This window comes from Loxodonta africana, chromosome 4, assembly GCF_030014295.1.
Source record: "Loxodonta africana isolate mLoxAfr1 chromosome 4, mLoxAfr1.hap2, whole genome shotgun sequence".
NCBI lineage: Eukaryota > Metazoa > Chordata > Mammalia > Proboscidea > Elephantidae > Loxodonta > Loxodonta africana.
The window spans coordinates 88,876,315-88,897,880 of record NC_087345.1 but is presented as its reverse complement, the minus strand read 5'-3'; the positions used below and the strand labels follow the sequence as shown (position 1 = coordinate 88,897,880).

At 39.8% G+C, this 21,566-nt stretch overlaps 1 protein-coding gene across 6 annotated transcripts in view; it reads left to right on the top strand.

The window, feature by feature from the left end:
• The first annotated feature begins 610 nt into the window (after positions 1–610).
• Positions 611–21,566, top strand: part of EIF4B (eukaryotic translation initiation factor 4B) — a 33,173-nt gene continuing 12,217 nt past the window's right edge. For 5 of the 6 annotated variants that reach the window (XM_003405043.4, XM_023556850.2, XM_010596944.3 and 2 more), the window contains exons 1-6: positions 612–738; positions 10,036–10,173; positions 12,334–12,542; positions 14,684–14,800; positions 16,436–16,490; positions 17,356–17,490. In XM_003405043.4, the coding sequence (XP_003405091.1) occupies positions 726–738; positions 10,036–10,173; positions 12,334–12,542; positions 14,684–14,800; positions 16,436–16,490; positions 17,356–17,490 (667 nt within the window). In that variant the 5' untranslated portion in view covers positions 612–725. Of the gene's footprint in view, positions 739–10,035; positions 10,174–12,333; positions 12,543–14,683; positions 14,801–16,435; positions 16,491–17,355; positions 17,491–21,566 lie in introns of all 6 variants that reach the window. The other variant, XM_023556840.2, reaches the window with a different exon arrangement.

Here is a 21,566-nt window from a genome sequence, read left to right as displayed (position 1 = left end):
TCTTGTACCTGCAAATGTCTTTAACAATGCCTGGCACAGAGTAGGTGCTCAACAAAAATTGTCATGGACTGAAATATTAATATATGACAAAATGGAGCATTAGCTAGCGAAAACATGGGTAGCACTCGGCTATGAAATCATAGAAAACCGGGTTTGACTAAACCTAATCAGAAAATTGTGAGGATTAAACAAGGTAAAAATCCATGGCAAATAATGTTCAGTATTTATTAACCTAATTTCTTTTAAGCACGTTTATTTACAGCATTTTTAGGCAGGATTGTGAACTTGTTTCGCTTTTACAAAAAGTATCCGTCCCAGAAAATCAATTACGGCACACCCATTCTAGGTTCTGGCCCGCCTTGATTCTATCCCTATTAGTGCAGCCACCAAATACGAACACGCCTGTTCCGCCTAACGCACCCGGAGGAAGTCTGCGGACCATGAGAACCCGCCTCTCGTCCGCGCGTAGTCCTACGTAAAGCGTAAGGAATTTCGCGACAGCCCAAGCCCCACCCCTCCGGCCTCATGTCGCGCAGGTCTTCCCGTCGGACGCAGCCCCACCTCCTCGCGCTGCTTTACGAACCTGGAGCAGCGCCGCCCCGCCTCCGGTCTCCCTCCTTACCTCCCCGCCCCCTCCCAGTTTCGCGTCTCCTAGGCCGACGCGCCCGCTATAATCACGTGATTGCCTCATCCGGGTCCTTTGCGTTCTCTCTCCCTCTCCCAACATGGCGGCCTCAGGTGAGTGAGCGGCCGAGCGCGGCGAAAGACCGGGCTCCTAAACCACTCTACCAACCTGATCCACTGACTACCTGGAATCGGGAGGTGGGCGGCACTGCTTCCCTTAGGATTTGGGGGCTGCGGCAGGCTGGTGGCTTGGCCATCTTACAGTATTGTCTCGGGATGTTTAGGGGGGAGGGGAAGGGCACCTTCCCCTCCCCCTCACAGCCTTTTCACCCGGTCTGCGCGAGGCTCGAGTCGGGGGTAAAGGTGGGCTCTGGCTTGAGTTGGAGCGAGGAGGCGCAGAAGGATCTGCGAGAGGCGCGAGATGTTTTCATGGACGTGATACACTGTGCCCGCTTGAAGGCGTGGAGGAAGGAAGGAGCGGTTGGCGCGCGGACCGGCGCACACTAGACTAGGTCTCCAAGGCGCGAGGCCGTTGCGGACTGGAGCGGGGGCAGGGGGATAAAGGGGGGGCAGTTAGAACGCGAGCGCGTGTCAGTGGAGGGGCGGGGGTGAGGCAGTGGTGCGCGTGCGCGGTGGGAGGGACGAGGGTAGTGGAGACAGGCGCGCCTCAAAAGCACGCGCGAGTGCCTAAATGGGAAGGCTTTACGCGCCTCTGTTGCCCCCTTTTATGTCCTTCCACTTTCTGCTCTTTTCCTCTAAGAGTGTGGCCCAGCTTTGTACTCTTAAAGGTACATGTGTCAGGTTGGAGGTTGAAGCTACTAAAGTTAGGTGGGGGTAGGGAACTCTGGTGTACCCACGTGTTGGAGCGGAACCAGGGCTAAGGACTTAGATTTTCTTCTGTGCCTTTTTTCTTGTCAAATTTTTACTGAGCGAAAACGTTGTGCAAGGCACCGTGGTAGGCACTGGAGATAGTGGTGAACGAGATTAGGTCCCTGCTCTTACGAAGCTTCTATTCGCGTTGAGTTTTTGATAGTTCCGGTGGTAGAGTTCAGTTTTTTTTTTTATAGATGTAGAACTACTAGGGATACAATTAAAATGAGTTGAGTTGTTTTTTGAGGGGGCGTTATCACTGTCATGCAGATCTTTCTGATAGACTTGGAAGTGCAGCAGTAAGCTGTGCAACATCTTGTAGCATTGATTTTAGTTTGACGAATATAATTTTTTCACCCTGGCATCACCCTGCATTCCACAAAACATTCATTGAGCCCCTGCTATCTCTGGACACTCACTTCTCACCAGGAATTTTACCTTCTTTATTATTTATAAACGAGGCTAAGGGTTATGCTTATCTTTAGAAAATGTCGAGGTAGTTGAGGTGCAGTTGAACATGATATCTTTCATTGCTGTTCATTGGTGTAGACTTGCCAATTGACCAAGCAGTTCTGTGTGTGTTGTCTCGTTTGGTCCTCTGTGAGATAGATGGTGGTATGCCTCAGCCGAGGACAATGAAATGATTTGTTCAAGGTCACACTGCTTGCAGGTGGCAGAGCAAGGCTGAAATCTAAGACTGTTGACTCATTACCATTACCTACTTGGGAGTACCAAGGTTGACTTCCTTTTTTGGTGTGCTGTCCAAAAGCTTCATCTGAAGTTTAAAAAATTGTACTTTTTTTTTTCTCTCTGAACTGGTACAGTCCTAAATTTATTTTAAGCTTATCATTGTGTCAAATACCGATTTGGCCTGGGTTTGCCATCTTGACAGTTAACTGTCTCATAATTTAGTGAAAAGCCAGTATTCTCCTTATCCATAACTTTTGTGAAATTATTACAGGTAGAAGACCTGTTAGCAATTATATAATCTGTGTCCTTCATTTTACACATGAGTTCAGTGAAATCCAGGCTGGTTAAAGGGGTATGCTGAGTGATGTCCCCTTATCCTGTTTTCCATGTTTAGTTTACCCCCTTGGAAACACTTCCTTAATTTAATGGATACTTATTTAGCTTGTTTAGTCTGTGCAAGGGGCACTATGCTGGAATCTGTGCTCAGGGATACATCTGACAGTCTGTCCTCAGGGAGTTTTAGGTTTATCAGATTTCTTTTCCCCTTTAATCTTTTACACTGTAATTGACTGTTGGGTAACCAGTAATACCAGATCTGGCTGTACTAAAGAGGCTGTAAAATTCTCAGTGTATTTTCAGTGTTTCCTGATGGTGACCAGTGTTTTGTTGGAAGTAGATCTTGTATTTCCTCTGTGGAAATACATGATACAACTTCATCAGCCTCTTTTGAGACTGAAAATTCTTCGCAGCAATACACATTTCCAGTGTGACCCGTCGTTGACTTCAAGAACTGGAAGTATTTCAGGGCTTACTATTAAATGGAGGTATCTTGGATTTTTAGGAAACTTGATACATTGAGACAGGCCACTTGATTCCTTGTTTGGCTTCTTAAGAATACTCCCCTGAAACTGAGGTTTTCATTTTGTTTTAACTTTTGTAAATTTGTTACAGACCATTTACCTCTTGGGTCCCAGTTTCCTCATCTATAAAATGAACATAGTTTATCTGCTCACTTTAGGTATAGAGAATCAAACATGTTTGATACATGTTAGCACTTTTTGAAACTAAAGTTGGCAAAAGTGTGTGCATACCTATGTGCAACCCTTTCATTTTGCATAACACTTAAATGCTATTGAATATGGCATTTTGTTTGATTTTTTTTTTTTATGGGGAGAGGATGGTATCCATTGTTTTCATATGGTGCTGACCCTCATAGTTATTTTCCCTTTGATTAACCTATGATATCCTTCATATGTGCATTATCCTGTGATTATCCAAAGAGAAATAGTTTCAGAGATTGCCATTGGATTATGTTTGCATTATTACCTGTTTTCAAATCCCATTCTCTACCATATATTTGTTATTCTGAGGCTAGGATACCTAGATTCAGAAGGCCAAAACTAAAAACGCCTTACGGAAATTCAAAGGCAAATACAGAGAGTAAAAAAAAAAATCTGACTCATAGAGAGTAGAAATGTCGCTTAGGGTTTCCAAGGAGTGGCTGGTGGATTCAAACTGCTGACCTTTTGGTTAGCATTCCAGCTCTTAACCACTGCACCACCAGGGCTCCGAACAGAGAGTGGAGTCAGTTGAAGTAAAACATTGTGTTTCTGAATAATACCATTGAAAAGTGTTTCTGTGTATCTTGAGATAAAATGCCATACTACTTATTATTAGTCTTAAAATATCCTAGAATTTAACTATTCTCTTTTCTTGATGGTGGAGGGAAAGAATTAACTTGTGAGTATTAAAAAACTCAAGTGCTTATTTGTAATTGAGTGTGTATATACATTTGTGAATACGCACACCAAGGTGAGTTTATTAGATTTTGTGGTTGATAGTGCTACAGTCCTTTGCTGTTGCATAGTAGTTAACAGGCTGTGCATTTAAGCATTTATTTTGTTTTATTATGTAAGCAGTCAAATTGAGTGTCTCTGGAAGGGTGAGGAAAAAGCAATATGACATTTTCTTCTGATTGTCAAGAGGAAAAATTTGGGCACAGACAAGAGGTCACGTAACTGAACACCGGGATTGAGATGCTAGAGCTTATAAATCTTGACCAAGTCTTTATTGTCTGCCATACTGAACTGTACAGTGCAGTAAAGGTGTGAGGTCATGATATTGTATGAAACATCTTCATGGCTGTGCTCTAAGCAGCAGTATAATCAGTATTTGGGTGGATTGATCACATTTTTACAATATTGTTTCAGAAAACATGTTGAGCATTGATTTCGTTTTTAATTGTGGAGAATTTGTCAGGTCTATTTTTTTTTTAGGTTTCACTTTTTAACAACAGCTTTATTGAAATAGAATTCACATACCATAAAATTTACTCTCTTAAAGTGTGCAGTTTAGTGGGTTTTTGTATGTTCCCCACAATGTCTAACTATCACCACTATCTAATATCAGAATATTTTCATCACCCCAAATAGATGGCTCATACATATCAGCAGTCACTTCCCATCCCATCACCCATCCCCGCCCCCCCCCACCCCCCGGCCTCTCTCAACCACTAATCTCCTTTCTGTCTCTAAGGATTTATCTGTTCTGGACATTTGTGACTGGCTTGGATAAAAGCTATGGCGAATCCACCAGGTGTTCCTTGGAAACCCTGTGGTGCAGTTGTACTCTGTCCTATGGGGGTCGCAGAGTCAGAATTGACACGACAGCAATGGGTTTTTTGTTTGGTTTGGTTTAGCATAATATTTTCAAGGGTAATCATATTGTAAGATGTATCAGTATACCTTTTTATGGTCAAATAATATTCCATTGTATGAATACACCACATTTTGTTCATCTGTTCATCGGCTGGTAGATATTTGGGCTCCCCCCCCCCCCCCTTGTTGTGGCCATTATGAATACTACTGCTATGGACATTTCTCTACAGATTTCGTGACTCAACCTATAGGTACTAAGACATTCAGAAAGGTTGATAACCTCATGAAATAGTGGTACTTAGCCTGGCTAGATTTAAAAATAAGAAAGTTATTTTTTAACAAACCTCATCAGAATGTTAAGAGCTAGGAGACTCTCCCTTCTAGCTTAGGAAAAATGCAGGTAAGGCTGCATTTTCTGACAAATAGGCTTTATTGCTTCCAGCGCTTTAGCATGTCCTGTTTGGTGGAAATAAAAGAACTAGCAGCCAGTCTATAGATTTTATCACCCAAGGTCTGTCAATTAGTGTTTTTACAACTAATATAAGAGAGTAATAGGAAAACATCCTGAGGAGGAAAATTGAGGAAGCATGTCTATATATGCTATAAACCAAAACCTGTTGCTGTTGCATCGATTCCAACTCATAGCGACCCTGTATATGCGGTATAGCCTAACAATCCTGAAGATTCAAGTGTTTAGTATGTTTATTGTTGTCAGTTTTCTGTTAGTGCATTTGATACATGCATTTCCTTTTGCTTGTCCTTTTATTTATTGAAGTGAAAATGTCACTTAGAACAGTGGTTCTCAGCTGGGGGCAATTTTGTCCCCTCTCCTCCAGGGGACATTTGGCAATGTCTGAAGACATGTTTCAGACAATGTCTGAAGGCATTTGTCACAAGGGGGGGGTTAGAGGCCAGAGATGCAGCTTTTATATCTATCATAACAAACCCTGTTTATTAAAAAGGCCATAAATGTCTATTGTTTAAGGACTTAACCTACTGCCAACCCATTGCCATCAAGTTGATTCTGACACATAGCGACCATATAGGACAGTACAACTGCCCCTTATGATTTCCAGGGAGAGCCTTTTGGATTTGAACCGCAGACCTTTTGGTTAGCAGCCATAGCTCTTAACCACTGTGCTACCAGGATTTCCCACTGATTGTCAGTCACATCAGTTCTGACTCACAGCAACCCTATAGGACAGAGTTGAAATGCCCTATAGGATTTCCAGGGAGCAGCTGGTGGATTCAAACTGCCGATCTTCTTGGTTAGCAGCTGAGCTCTTAACCACTGTGCCACCAGGGCTCCACCTAGTGTATAAGCATTCGATATTCCTTGAAAACCAGTTCTACTGTGCACACATAGGGTCACCATTAGTAGGAGTCAAAACGGCAACTAATCACAATTGTAATTGAGGTAGCAGGCAAATTAGTTAATTTCTGGGATGTGTGTGTGTGTAGTCCACGTGAATTTGGCCTTAAATAATCGGGACACCTTTTATTTATTTTGTGAGGTTTTTAGTTTGTTAGCTTTTTAACCAATTTACATAGGATTTTAAGGAAATTAAGATTTGGACCAGTTCAATCATTGTGGCAAGGAATTGAAACACTTGGAGCATTAAACACCTGTTTACTTACAAAGCAGAGGGAAACACTGTTGAAATCCTAAACTTTGCATTGGGCCTAGGTATTGAAGGTGCAAAGGGCACGAGAATCGTTATTTCTCAGCTATTGGAGTAAAGTGGACTGGGGGAAAAACATTGGCACCCACTCTGGGTTTATTTTGTTTTTTTAAGGATTATAGTTTCTTTTCAGTCTGCTGCTTATATTGTGACTGAGTCAGTGCTACTGCTAAATTTGAAGAAGTGTAAGTTAATTTTAGCTTGTTTTTAAGTGAAGACCACCCCTCACCCAACAATGATTTCTTAACCAGAGGTTGAGGGGTTGCGGGGATAACAGAATCAGAGGGAAAGGGGAAATTATAATTTTAAAAGACAATCTCAAATAGTATTATATTAATTTCAAAAGAGTCAAGGGGTAAAAGTTGTGAGAAACCCACATCTAGGAAGTTGATTTAAGCCAACATCAGACCAAAGTGCAGGTTAACTCCAGCTTCTGCTGTTTTGGTAATAGATTACAATGAGGAGGTAAGAGGTACCTTACTCAATTCATATTGTTCTTATGTTGAACTTGATCTCATTGTATGGGCTGACCAGCAGTTCTCTTTTTAGTCTCCCAGTGACAGGGTAGGTTAATAATTGGATATTAGCTGGTGATACTAGATTGCCCCACGAGGGTAAATGTTATGTGTTTTACCTTACCCCCAGTACTGGCTAGGCCCAGATGCTCTATTTTTGAATGAGAGGATATGAAAGAAACTAAAATAAGCAGTATGCTATAAGCTTCCTGGAAACCCTGGTGGGGTTATATTTTTATAAGCTTCCTACCTCAGAGATATGCTTTTTGTTCAAATTTGCATTATTTAGCTTGTTAAAATTACCCCTAGACTTCTGCATATGAGCTAGGGGCAATATCATTGCTATAGGGCCCAACTTCTGCATAGTTGTTTTCTTTCAAAGTGGGAGAACAAATTCAGTATGACCTGGTTGATCATAAATGATACTTCTGGACCAGAATTAATCTTAAGTCACTTGAAAGAAACATGGAAACTTCACGTTCGAGGCCATCTTTTCTCTGTATTATTGCAACAAAGTCATTTGCTTTGCACACTGAGATCATAGAACTTCAGATTATTTTGTCCCAAAGAGGGTGTATGTAACATTCATAGCAAACAGGTCACTTTTATCTTCTGAAGGCTGAATTTTAAAAGAGGAGGATGATACCAAGTTAGAAAACAACCTTTAGTTAGTCAAATGGTGCATCAAGTTACAGACTCTTAGTCCTATTGGATTGAAAATTAGATGAGAATTGGAACATAGAGGAGGAATTCATGATTTTAAAAGCCATGAAGCTGATTTTTGTTACAGCAAAGCTGCTTGCTTGTTATTAAATCATGTAGTGGCTCCTGTCAGGGGCCAGTTTTAGAACTTGGTCACTTCTCTTCTGAATTAGCTTCTCATTGGTGTCATCTCAGAGAAAGTTCTGAGGACTGAATAGACAGAGCCATTTGGTGAGTCCTAAAAATTACCAAGAAAAACATTTAAATGTGTTGATTGTTAAGGTTTTCTTCTTGTATTTCCCTTTTAGTATCATGTCTCATCTTTGTGTGTGGTATTAAGATAGGGAGGGAGACAGTCTTTTTTCTAGGTATATGAGTATTTTTTTTAAAAAATTGTCATTGACTCCAACTCATGGCAACCATATGTATGTATATGAGAGTAAACTGTGCCATGGGATTTAAACCAAACTCGCTGCTTCCGAGTTGATTACGACTCATAGCGACCCTATAGGACAGAGTAGAACTGCCCCATAGAGTTTCCAAGAAGCGCCTGGTGGATTCAAACTGCCGACCTTTTGGTTGGCACCCATAGCTCTTAACTGCTATGCCACCAGGGTTTCCAGCCTGTCACAGAACTAATACTAAGCTTCTTAGAGACTGAGGACCAGCCCTGGACTTTGTTGAAAAAACTTGGGTTTTAATTGTAGCTCTGCCATCTAATGTCTCTGTAATTTTAGGCTAGTCATTTAACCTCTCTGAGGCTTAGTTTCCTTTTCTGTAAATTGATAGTAATGATTCCTGTTTCACGTGGTTACTTTACAAGTATCATATCAAGCAATCCTTAAATGTGTTATACAGAATATGTGTTATTAAGGATAGGGGTTTTGTTTTATTTATCTTTGCGTCCCAGAAGCAACAAATATAATAACCTGTCTAGGGCTGGGGACCATGGTCTCGGGATGTGTAGCTCAATTGGTATAACATAGTCTATAAAGAAGATCGGAAACGCGGGTAGCGTAGTGGTTAAGTGCTAGGGCTGGTAACCAAAAGGTCAGCAGTTTGAATCCACCAGGCGCTCCTTGGAAACTCTATGGGGCAGTTCTACTCTGTCCAAGTAGGGTCGCTATGAGTCGGAATTGACTCGACGGCAACGGGTTTTTTTTTTTTTTTTAATAAAGAAAATGTTCTACATCCAACTGGTAAACAGCAACTTGGGTCTTAAAAGCCTTCAAGTGGCCATCTAAGATATATTTAATGGCCCCATCCCAGTGGAAGCAAAGAAGAATGAAGAAGACCAAAGACACAAGGGAAAGGTTAGTCCAAAGGACTAATGGACTATAACCTCCACCAGACTGAGCCCAGAGCAACTAGATGGTGCCCAGCTACTACCGCCGACTACTCTAACAGGGATCAGAATAGAGGATCCCGGACAGAATGGGAGAAAAATATAGAACAAAATTCAAACTCACACACACACACAAAAAAAAGACCAGGCTTGCTGGTCTGACAGACTGTAGAGACCCCAAGAGTATGGCCTCTGATGAATACCCTTTTAACTCAGTACTGAAGTCACTCCTGAGGTTCACCTTTTGGCCAAAGATTAGACAGGCCTATAGGGCCAGTGATACCACGTGAGGGATGTGCTTCATAGTTCAGTCATGTATACGAGATGAATGGGCACATCAGCCCAGCAGCAAAGGCAGGAAGGGAGGGACAGGTAAACTGGACAAGTGGAAACGGAACCTGGAGTAGAGAAGCAGATAGTGTTGACACATCACGGGGTTGGCAACCAGTATATTAACTGAGAAACTAATAGGCTCTGTAAACTTTCACCTAAGTCACAATTTTGAAAAATCATAATAAAAAAAAATTTTACACGTTAAAAAAAAGTAGTTGCTAAATCAAACATCTCAGAAGCTATACGAGTGGATATAGTAGGAGTATAAGATTGCTCTCCCCACTTTTACTGTCCAAAAGGGGACTATTGAACATCCTTCTAGACCCTTTTCCATGCATAAATGTATAATGTATGTTTAACCAAAACGGGCTCATGTGGTATGTATTATGCAACTTTTTTTAATTTTTTCATTAACTGTTGGGTTCTTCCTTGCCATTATATCGTGCCTTCTCCTTATTGATATCTGCATAGTATTTCTTCATATCGGTGTGGGATAACCTAATCCCTTATAGCCATTATGTTTTTCCCCTTAAAAATGTATTTAACAGTTTTCATTGTACAGTTCTGTAAATTCCTGAGTATTGGTGAATAATCTTTCTCTTGCTTTTTTAAAACAGCAAAAAAGAAGAATAAGAAGGGGAAGACTATCTCCCTAACAGATTTCCTGGCTGAGGATGGGGGGACTGGTGGAGGAAGCACCTATGTCCCCAAACCAGTCAGCTGGGCTGATGAAACAGATGACCTGGAAGGAGATGGTAATTTTTGTTTTGTTTTCCATCATGCTTGGAATTTTCTTTATCTTCTAGATAAAACTTATTCCATAATAACTTATGAATCACTAAAAATAAGTTTCTTTTCTTACAAGATTCACATTTGTTGTTAAACTGAGTTCTAGATAGTTAAAATGTCAATCATTGGACTTGCCAAAGATTTCAGTTTTTTATAGAACTATAGGCATAGCTTGTCTTAGAGGTATTCAGAAGTTTATAATTTACTCATAGAGCTCAATTCTTAGGTTTATGTTACAGGAATGCGGTAGAGCCTGAAGTGGGGATTCGGAAGAGTTTAGCGCTGATTCTGGCACTTGCATTAATAAGATGTTCCTTTTTTTAAGCTACTTTTCTTTTAGGCCTCATTTCCTTCGTTTGAAAAGTAAGGACTAGATTATCTTTTTTAAAATTCCTTCCAGGTCTAAAATTCTGTTATATCCTCATTTTTTTTTTAAAGCTACCTTGCAGTGTAACCTGTAAGTGGTGTGTACTCAGAGCCAAGGAGTAATTCTAGGAAGTATGTGACGTCACAGTGTCTCTGAGTAATGAACATGGTCTGAGGAAAAGAATGGGTGTACTAATTAAGGTGGGGAAATGTAAGAAGGGTCATTGGGGTGTTATTTGGACAAGCCCTGTGCCTTCAGGGAGTAGCCAGAGATAGGCAGGAACTGCTCTTTATAATTATCCTGTATGACATAAACCTGATTGGCATCGTGTTTTACTAAAAGCTTCTACTACATACTGGAACAATTCTTTTGTGACCTGTTTTCATAATGAAAATAAATATTTCTTACACACCAACTCCTCACTTAGCACCTATCATTATCCAACATTTTGCATTTGCAACAATAGTAAGAAATCTGCTATACAATTATTTTGTGCATTAACGAGGTGGCGAGCATGGTGGCAATGGCTGCAGAGCCTCTCCCTGGAGGAGGGTCTGAGGGAGGGTCTCCAGGATGCTGTGCCTCAGTGCCCTGCTCCCACCTGCCAGTGGCGGCGGTATGTCTGGCTGTTCCCTCTGTGCCCGTCTAACATAGGCAGCACCGAGCCAGGGCACCTGTGGATTCTTACCTCCTGTGCAGCCCGAGGCCCTGCAGCTCAAAATTGCTGTGGGTTGGGAAGGGAGGAAAGAAAGAGGCATTGTAAGAAATGCGTGTGAGTTTAATGGCATCCCAAAGTGAGCTGAACTGAGCTTGAAGCCTCTGTCTTAGTGGGAACGGGTGCGTGGCCAGACCTGGAGGGCAGAGCAGGCTTTGGGGATCATGGACTGGGAGTACAGAGCTTGCCAGGTGTAGGAGTGGAGCCCTGCAGGCATCTCCTCCCTCCACCCCACTCCACCCCACCCCCGTGGAAGCTCTGATGAGCACATCAGTAAATCTTAGCTGTTATTATTCCTGTGAGCATATCTTCCAAAGAAATGGACAAATGGATGGTCTGAAAATGGAGGGAAATCCTCCATTTTTGCATAACGACCTGGTCTTTGGAACCTAACTGTGGATAAGTGAGGAGTGGGTATAGATCTTACTTTCCATAAAGTAGTGAAATTGAAATTGATGAGCAGGGCTGTAGAAAAGGATTTATTTGAATTTTTTTTAAGAGGGAGGATGACAAAAAAATTTTTTTAATTTTCTCCAGCCTAAAGGTAGGAAAATGAGAATTGTCAGTAGTGGTTAAATATATTTGAATTACAGGTTGAATCTTAGCCCTACTGCTTTACCATCTGTGTGACTTTGGGCTAGTGAGTAAGCCTTTCTGAAATCGCAGTTTTTCTTTACTGTAGAGTGGAGAACAACCTCAGAAGATGTTCAAAAGATACGATAGAAAGTACCTGGCATATAGCGTTCCATAAGTTGTAGTGGTTATTACCCTCATTTTTTTGTTGTTGTTGCATAAGGAGTGAGAAGTATAATAATTCTGTTTACAAAAGCCTGAGCCTCTAAAGACCTTGAAATACTTTTGTCTTTTCAAATTGTTATTCTGATTCTACCATCATTTAAGAAGTATTTTCTCTTTGTAAAGTACCCTTATTCCATTTTCTGATAAAGCTTGTTTAATACTTGGCATTTAGCATTGATCCTCTTGTTCTGTGATGCTGGTAAAGGAGGTTTCTTCTAATATCTTCTATCTACTTCTCTGTCCTAGTTTCAACCACTTGGCACAGTAACGACGATGACGTGTATAGGGCACCTCCAATTGACCGTTCTATCCTGCCCACTGCTCCACGGGCTGCTCGGGAACCCAATATCGACCGGAGCCGTCTTCCCAAATCACCACCCTACACTGCTTTTCTAGGGAATCTGCCCTACGATGTGACAGAAGACTCCATCAAGGAATTCTTTAGAGGATTAAATGTAAGTTTTTGCAGTTAACTAGATGTGAGGGGTAGCATATTGATAGTGACTGCCACTGAATTGCTATGTTGAAAAAGATCCTGGGGTTGTGACTAGGTTTGAAAGAAAAGAAATGTGTATGCAGTTGATGAGGTGGTGTTTAGGGCCTTTGGGAATGTTGTGATCCTGCACCAATCAATCAGTCTTATCAGCAGAATTAATAATGCCTTATTGATACAGAGAGGATCTGAGAAACCTACGCCCTTTCTCATTAAGAAATTTAAAGGTGAAGATACCCGATTATGTCAAAACATGGAAAGAAAATTTATCTGAACTTAGCCATTCTGTTACTGACATTCAAGCTTATATCTAAATTACTTCTTGATTCTTTCTATGAGTATATTGAGCAGATGTGTAGTTAGTATTACAGAAGAATTTGCTGAGATGGTTACTAAAGGTTTTGTGAGCTTAGTGCCACATATAACGGTATTGGCAGTGTTCATAGGCTTGCTTTAAAAAGCTGAAGGCAGGATATGTGGAGACAGTAGTGTACGAGATTTCAGAGAGATTAAAAAAGCAAGTATAGAAATGCTCAGAAGTCCCTTTGCCCAGATTTCATTAAAAAGTACTTAGAAAATCAAAATAAAAGTATGAGTAACAAGCAAGCCTATGTCCAGTTCTGTTGGGGTTTTCTCCAGAGTCTTGACCAACGAGAAGACGTTTGAAAGTACCTTTCCCCTCTGAATCTGTTTCCTCCTTTACTCTTGCTGTGCTTTTTGATTCCCTAGATCTTGTTCTCTATAATGGGCCACCGATTTCTGTAGTTGGCTTTTCTGATTCAGTTTTTTGGCTGTTACCTACAAATCTTCTCTATATAATCATATAACTAAAAGGCTGGCCTGTTTTTTATTTCACTCTTGTGGCTTTTTTAATAAAATAGTGACTACCCTCTGGCCTGTTGAGGCTATTCACAGAATTGGTTTCTGTAGCCAGCTCCCCCTTTCATATTTTGCTCCTTTTCCTACTTGAGTCGTGAGTTGAGTTAAACTAGAATTTGAAAGAGTCTATACCAAAATCTATATCTCAGGAGCCAGAGTAAAGTATCAAATCAATAATGCATAAGATGAACTTGAATATATGCAAAATGCTGAAGAAATGAAGACGTAAAATAAAGGAAAAGAAACATGGAGAGTGTCAGAAAGATGGAAAGAATATAAATATAGTGAAAAGTATTTGAAAAACATCTGAAATTGGAAATGGAAAGTGTATACCATATTGTAAATAATAAAGATTAGTACCAGGAAATGTTATATGAAACTTAAGGCTAAGGAAAGACTCCTGCAAGTTGCAATTAGAAAACACAAGTTAGCCTCAAATTAAAACCAGGTTAGTATAAATTTCTTCCTGTACTTCAAAAAGGGTAAGGATTCAATGGTTTTCCATCTTAGAATTTAGCAGAGGGTAGGGGGAGGGGTTACAGCCCTGGTGGCCCAAGGGTTAAGCACGTGACTGCTAACAAAAGGTTGGTGGTTCAAATCCTCCCAGTGGCATCACAGAAGAAAGCCCTGGTGATCTGCTCCCATAAAGATTACAGCCTAGAAAACCCTATGGGGTGGTTGTGCTCCATCACATGGAGTCGCTATGAGTCTAAACAGGTGCCCAACAACAGTAACATTGTTAGTATATAAAGTTCATCAGATACGTAAGTTCTCCGGAAAATAAACTGCCCAGAAAACTTTGGCAAAAAATGGTTCTAATTTCTGAGAGATGAGAATTGGAAATATATACTGAAACCAACTAAAAACATAGATGCATGATGAAGAAGTAACTAAACTAATTCTGGAATGGGCAATTGCTCTTAGTTGGGGGGAGAGGACACAAAAAGCTAGAAGTTGGACTCAAGCAGAGTCAGAGGATACAAGGAGTACACTGAATTCATGTTCAATTTTTTTTCAAGGGTTAAATTAATATGGTTTGATATTCAAAAGGTATAACGGCGTGTACTGAAGTCTCTCTTCTATCCTTTTGTCAGTTTTTCCCTTGAAAACAACCAGGTTCTTATGTATTGAGGGAAATTTATTGTATATACAGCAAAAAAAAAAAAAAAGACAAATGAAAAAGACTATCAAACGGAAACATTTTCTGTTTCTTTACTCTTTCAGATCAGTGCAGTGCGCTTACCACGTGAACCCAGCAACCCAGAGAGATTAAAAGGTTTTGGTTACGCTGAGTTTGAGGACCTGGATTCCCTGCTCAGCGCCTTGAGCCTCAATGAAGAGGTACAGAAAGTAAAGGGAGGGAGGTGGGCGCTAGTGAGATTTCTAGTGTTTACTAATCAAACTGATATTTAGATTGGGTCAATAACTTCCTTTTAAAGATTTTTGTGATATCTACCCCAAAAAGCCTGGATTATTTAATAATGTATCACTAAACATTCAATCCCTAGCAAATTACACCTCACTTCAGCGGTTTCAGCATGCCCCGATAATTCATGGAGGTGCTTAGGTGAAAAATTGTAGAAGAAACTCACCATGCCAAGTCTTTAATAAAAGCTTCATGTTCGTTTATTCACAGCCTTGCTTTGGCTCTCATGGCTTTTATTAATCAGTTTAGTATTAAAAGGCACTGTCTCATTTTTGGAGAAATATTTTTTTATATTTCTCATTAGAGTATCATTTGTAATATATGCCCCTAGAAGTGTTTCACAGGAGAATGACAATGTAGACATGCAGTCTTCTGCTTTTCAGCACTACCCTTAACTGTTTTTCAATCCAGAGACAAGAGAGGTTCAAGAGGGAGAGGAGGTTTAGCTGTTAATACATGAGGCAAATGAGAACTAATTGAATTGTAATGGTTAAGTGATTGGTGTCATCTAGCGATTCTTAGATTGGCCCAAGCAACAAGTGGAAGCATTTAGTTATCTGTTAGTAATGGAAGTTCCTAATCCAGTAGCTGCTTTTTTACCTCTGGTCACTTTAGAAATCAAACTAATTATGTTGGAAAGGAAAAGGCTTTTTTTCCTCCTCTAACTCCGGGAACCCTTCTTTGTTGAGGAGACAGTTTCCTGTGCCATAATTCTGTAGTTGAAATCTGCCTTTTAACATGAAGATTGAAGTCAGTAGTCCTTATAAATATTTTTGCTGTCTCATAATTAAGTACCATCACAATAATTGAAGTAAATGTCAAATGGGTATGAAAAATTGTGTGAATAGTTAAATACATGCAAGGCTGTAGGGTTGTTCCAAGTTCTCAGATCATTTTTATATTTTATTCACATAGCTCATCTTTAACTTGACTTTCCTTAGTCCGGATAAGAAAAGGAATACCACACAATTGTTATTATTTGAAATTTGTTGGATTGACTATTACTTAAAATATTGCCATGGTCTAGATTTAATATAATCCTAGATGTTCGTAACTTAAGCTCATTGTTACCCTTCTTCAACTGGAGACTCTACTACGAAATGAGGAAAAATGAGTAGTAGAATAATGAGGTTCAAAGTATGTAAATAATGATGTGGGAAAGGGAAATCAGAGGGTATCCGTGGAGGAACTGATTTATCCGAAGGTAATAATGTCGAGTGAAAGAACCTGAGATTTTGGACAAGAGACCATGCTTTATGCAACTTCGCTAGTGCATAGTAATGGCTCTATAAATGTTAAGATGGTTAACCTTAAATTCATTTAAAACCAATTTAAACCTTAATCCTTAGGAATTACTAAGGGATTATTTCCATTTTCAAGCCTTTATAAAGGATTCTTTAGCTAACAGGTGGGAGTGTTAGCTAGATTACAGTGTTTTTCCTTTATCTTCCTTCCCCCAGTGCTTCTGCTATGCCCAGACGTTCAAGGTCACTCATGGGATTTGTGCATAATGGGGCAAAAGGTTGGTTAATATGGTCCTATGCTCTCAGTCTCTAGGTAACAGGAGAATTCGAGTGGATGTTGCTGATCAAGCACAGGATAAAGGTAAGAAAGCTGGTAGAAATTTTCCTGTTTTTGTCATGGTCCTAGGATGACAAAGCAGAGGTGTTCTTTCCCAGAAATTTTTAATAGAGATAGACAATGGTGGGCCTACTTGAATCTAGAGTAGTGGTTCTCAACGAGGGAGAGGTTTGCCCTATAGGAAACTGTTGGCAATGTTTGGAGACATTTTTGGTTGTCACGACAGAGGGACATGCTACTGGATCTAATAGGTAGAATCTGGGCATGCTGCTAAACATCTTACAGTGCACAGAATAGCTCCCCCCTAACAAAGAATTGTCCAGGCCAAATGACAAGATGGAGAAGCCCTGATCCGGGTGTTAATGTTATAAATGTGTTAGGTACGGAGCAGTACGCTGGGCACATGAAAGACATAATTCATGGATGTGTCGGGCTCCTGGCCTACACAGAGCATGGGATAGAAAAGGTCCAAACCAGTAGCAGTAAATGTGAGGAAGAGAATCATTCAGTTGAGTTGGGGGCTGGGCAACTTCGTGATGAGGCCGTGATATAAAAGAAACACAGTACAGTAAGGGAGTTTTTTTACACCTGTGAGAGGTATTAAGGAACCCTGGTGGTGCAGTGGTCAGGCGCTCAGCTGTTAATGGAGAGGTCGGCCGTTCAAACCCCCCAGCCACTCTGTGGGAGAAAGATGGGCCAGTCTGCTTCCATAAAGATTTGTACATTTGGAAACCCTATGGGGCAGTTCTACTCTGTCCTGTAGGGTCACTGTGAGTTGAAATTGACTTGACAGCAATGGGTTTTTGTTCTGTTTTGTTTTGTTTTTTGAGAGATATTTGGCAAAAATTTTGTGAGCTAATTTACGTTTTTTTGTTGTTTTAATATATAGACAGGGATGATCGTTCTTTTGGCCGAGATAGAAATCGGGATTCTGACAAAACAGATACAGACTGGAGGGCCCGTCCAACCACAGACAGCTTTGATGACTACCCCCCTAGAAGAGGTGATGATAGCTTTGGAGACAGTAAGTTCATTTTATAAAGTTCATTTCTTTCATGCTTGGGGGTTTAGCAATAGTACAAATGTGTTGATGTAAATGATCACATTAGCAGATAGAAGAGGTAAAAGCAATAGATACAGAAAACATATTGATAATTTGGTAATATCCAAAATAATTGATACAGGCACAGAAAAGAACTAGTAAATTCATAATTTAAAAAGTAAAAACCTTACCAAAGAATAGATGGGACATTTCTTAACTTGATGGTTGGTATATACAGTGAAACCTTAGAAACATTCCCTTTAAAATCAGGAATAAGACAAGGACATCTGCTATTCAACATTGTACTTAAGCTCCTCCTAGCCAGCATAATAAAAGAAAATGTGTAATTATCAGACATAATTGGGGGTGGGCAGGTTGAGACAGTTGTTTATAAAGAAATCCAGCAGATACTATGAAGCAAACTGTTTGAACCTAATAAGCATTGAGCAAAAATTGCCAGGGCAAGAGCAGTATACAAAAATTGGTTGGGATACTGTGTACTAGCAGCAAACAATTAAAATGTAACTTTTTTTAATTTTATTCTTGTCGAAAGTATACACAGCAAAACCTAGTCCCATTCCTCAGTTTCTAGACATAATAATTAATGGCATTGGTTACATTTTTCACGTTGTATCACCATTCTTGTTATTTGTGTTCTAGTTGTTTCACTTCCTTCTCCTTAATCTCCCTGCCCCCCAGTCTTCTCGTCTATTCTTTAAAATAGCCGCTGGCCCTTTGGTCTTACTGATTTTTTTCTTTTTTTAAAGAAACTCAGTACTCGAGGATGACAGTCTTTATTTTGGGGCTAAACTGTAGTTTAGTTTAAAGGTGACTCGAGGGGATAATTTGAATTCAAGGCTTGAAGAGTAACTCAGGGCCATAGTCTCAGGGACTTGTCCAATCTCAGTAGGTCCACTAAGTCTGGATTCGTTAAGAATTTGAAGTTCTGTTCCACGTGTTTTTCCCTTTTTATCAGGATTCATCCATTGTGTTCCTGATGAGGCACCATCTAGTTCTTCTGGTCTCAAAGTGTAGGAAGCAGTGGTTCACGTAGACAGTCCTGTAGTCCAGCCCTTCTCTGATTCTTTTCCTTATTTCTCTTTTGTTCCAGACAAATAAAGATCAATAGTTGTATCTTAGATGACTGCTCCTAAGCTTTTAAGACCCCAGATAGTACTTATCATACTGGAAGGTAGAATATAAACTTTTTAAAACCTGTCAGTTGATTGGATTGTACCACAAGACCATGGCCCTAAGCCTCCAGACTAAAAGAATTGATCCCATGAGATAATTTTTATGTCTGATGAGTATCAGCATCTGTAGGTTCCGCCCTTTTTTCTTGTTGTTTTCATTGTTAAAATATAATTTTTAAGATGTTTTAAAGTAACAGAAGATTCATTCACTTAAAAAGTACTAAATGTCAACCATGTGCCAGATACTGTTCTAGTCTAAGTATACAGCAGTGAACAAAACAGATCAAAAGTCCTACCTTAACTGGGCATACTTTGTAGGAGGGAGAGAGAGACAATGTATAAATGAATAAAATGTATGGTAGTTTGGACAGAGAAGGGGACTAGCAAGTGTCATGGGGAGGAGTTAGGGGTGAGTTACAACTTTTACATACACCACCTAAATCCAGGAAAAGGTTTGTAAAACCTTTATGTAGAAAATTATGCAACTTCGCTAAAATACATCAAAAAAGGCTCAACACTAAAAATAATTTAAAAAAAAAAAAAAAAAGAGAGAGACCTATATGGTGAAGAAAAGGGAGAGAAGTGATTTGTCCAAAAAACGCAGTAGGTTTTGGCATAAGATACATGTAACAAATAGGAATAAAATTAAAAGCCTGTTATGTTGGGGGGGGAGCACATATGTCAGTATTATTATATGCTGTTAATTAATATATAAGTTCTAAAAATTGGAAAGTATGCTTGGTAATATACCCCCCTCCATCATTTTTGCTGATGGGGGTAGTAGGAGTCCTTTAGCTGTATATATATAGCATTACTTTTAAATAACAAAACTGAGGTAAATATGGCAAGTATTGATATCCACTAAACCTGAGAGATGATTTCATAAATTTGTTATAATAACTTCTGTACTTTTCCATATGTTTGGAATATTAAGTAAAAAGAAATGGAAAGAACAACGTAAATTCACAAACATTTTAATTTTGTAAGACACCTAGCGAGTTCTGTACCAAATAATTGAGGAAGCAGTAAGAGATACAGTTCCTGGTTGAGAGTAGTGTTGACAGTCCTCTTTAGTAAGATGTGGGGGAAGAAAGAACGGGGCAGAGTTCAATCAGAGGGAAGCATAAATCCGTAAGTTTATATCTGACTTAAATCTTTGGGACCCAACAAAGCCCTGAGAACTATCTAGAGTACTTCGCTTCAGTACCTATACAAGAGGTGTTCTTTCGTTAACTGGTAGAAATAACTCTTGAAAGAAAAAGCAGACGATCAGAACAAGGGCCCTTTTTATAGTCAAGATGCGTGACCACATTCTCACTTGAAATGTTGAGTTTAGAGCAGGCAGGAGTAGCATCTTGCAGGATGGATAGCGAGAAAGAATGAAGGTGCTGTCATTACCCAAAGCTGCCAGGTATAAGGCCTTAGGTGATGGCCTCAAAGTCAAATTTCTCATAGCCCAACATGAGTTGGAGACCCCAGACTACAGTGAAACCTGTGAAAGCTGGAACTCACCTGGACTGCCTTGTTTTTCTGGGTCTTGCTAGTTTTCTGCCTTTCACAGGGTACAGTCTCCACTTTTCTATCACTGTCTAGTGGAAACTGTTTTAGTTGTCCCTCTCTGACAGGTTTCTGCCTTACACAGGTTCTGGCTTTCGCGGGTTCTTCTACTGTATACCAAGAGGTCGGTCATTCTTTATCAGAAGGATTCTATGGACATGATGTCAGAGACTCCTATCCTAAGTGTTAGGCCAAAAAAAAAAAACCCCTTTGGGAGGCTCTAAATATTACTGTAAAACCTCAGCAAATATTTGTGCCCTGGCTAACTGTCCAGTAACAGCATACTAAGGTGCTTCTTCACCGTGGGTCTGTGTTTTCTCTGTGATTGCAAGCCTGTTAGAATTTTAATATTATGTAAATAATCAAGTACAGAGTTCATTTTCTGCTCCAGAAATTTAAAATATTGTCAAAGGAAATGCATGGCTGTTTTTTGTTTTGTTTTTTGTAACCTATGTTAGATTTTCTTCTGTATATAATTATTTTACTAACAGCATGTCCTTTAATTTATGAAAATTAAAATATTAGGAAATGTTACATCTGGTGACATTGACAAAATGTCGTTTCCAAAATGAAATAAATCATTGTTTAAAAAAGGAAGTAGTCACAAAAATAAGATCCGTGTGTGGCTTGCACACACAAATTATTAGCCCTGAAAATGTTTTTAAGGTTGGGGTTTTTTTGTTAGTTGGTTTTGTTTTTAATTTAGTTGTCCTGTATTACAAACAGATTTTTCATATGAAAATCTGCATTTCCAGCTTCTCTTGGAAAATTGGAAGATCTGGGTGCCGTCAGTTGGAGCTAAATAACAGCTCTCCTTTCTATAACTGGCTTCTACTGCCCATTTTACCATCTGAGCTACTACACTCTTTTAAACAAATTTCTGGTATTTGGGGCATCTGATACTGATATGGAGCCCTGGTAGCGCAGTGGTTAAAAGCTTGGGTACTGACCAAAAGGTCGGCAGTTCGAATCCACCAGCCAACTCCAGGCTGTTCTACTCTGTCCTATAGGGTTGCCGTAAGTCAAAATCAACTTGATGGCAATGGGTTTGGTTTCACTGGTTTTGGATACTAATATACATCTCTGGCGTAAAATACAGAATATAACATGTTTCAAATAATGTGTCATGAACACATTAAATATACCTCTCAATTTTTAATGGCTGCTCTGCATGGTTGCCTCATAATTTAAACTATACCTTGTTAGGTGCTCCACAGTTTTACTATTATAAACAGCATTGCAATGAACATTTTTATACACCTATTCTTTGTTCAGCGTCCAGTTATTTCCTTGGGATAAATTCCTAGA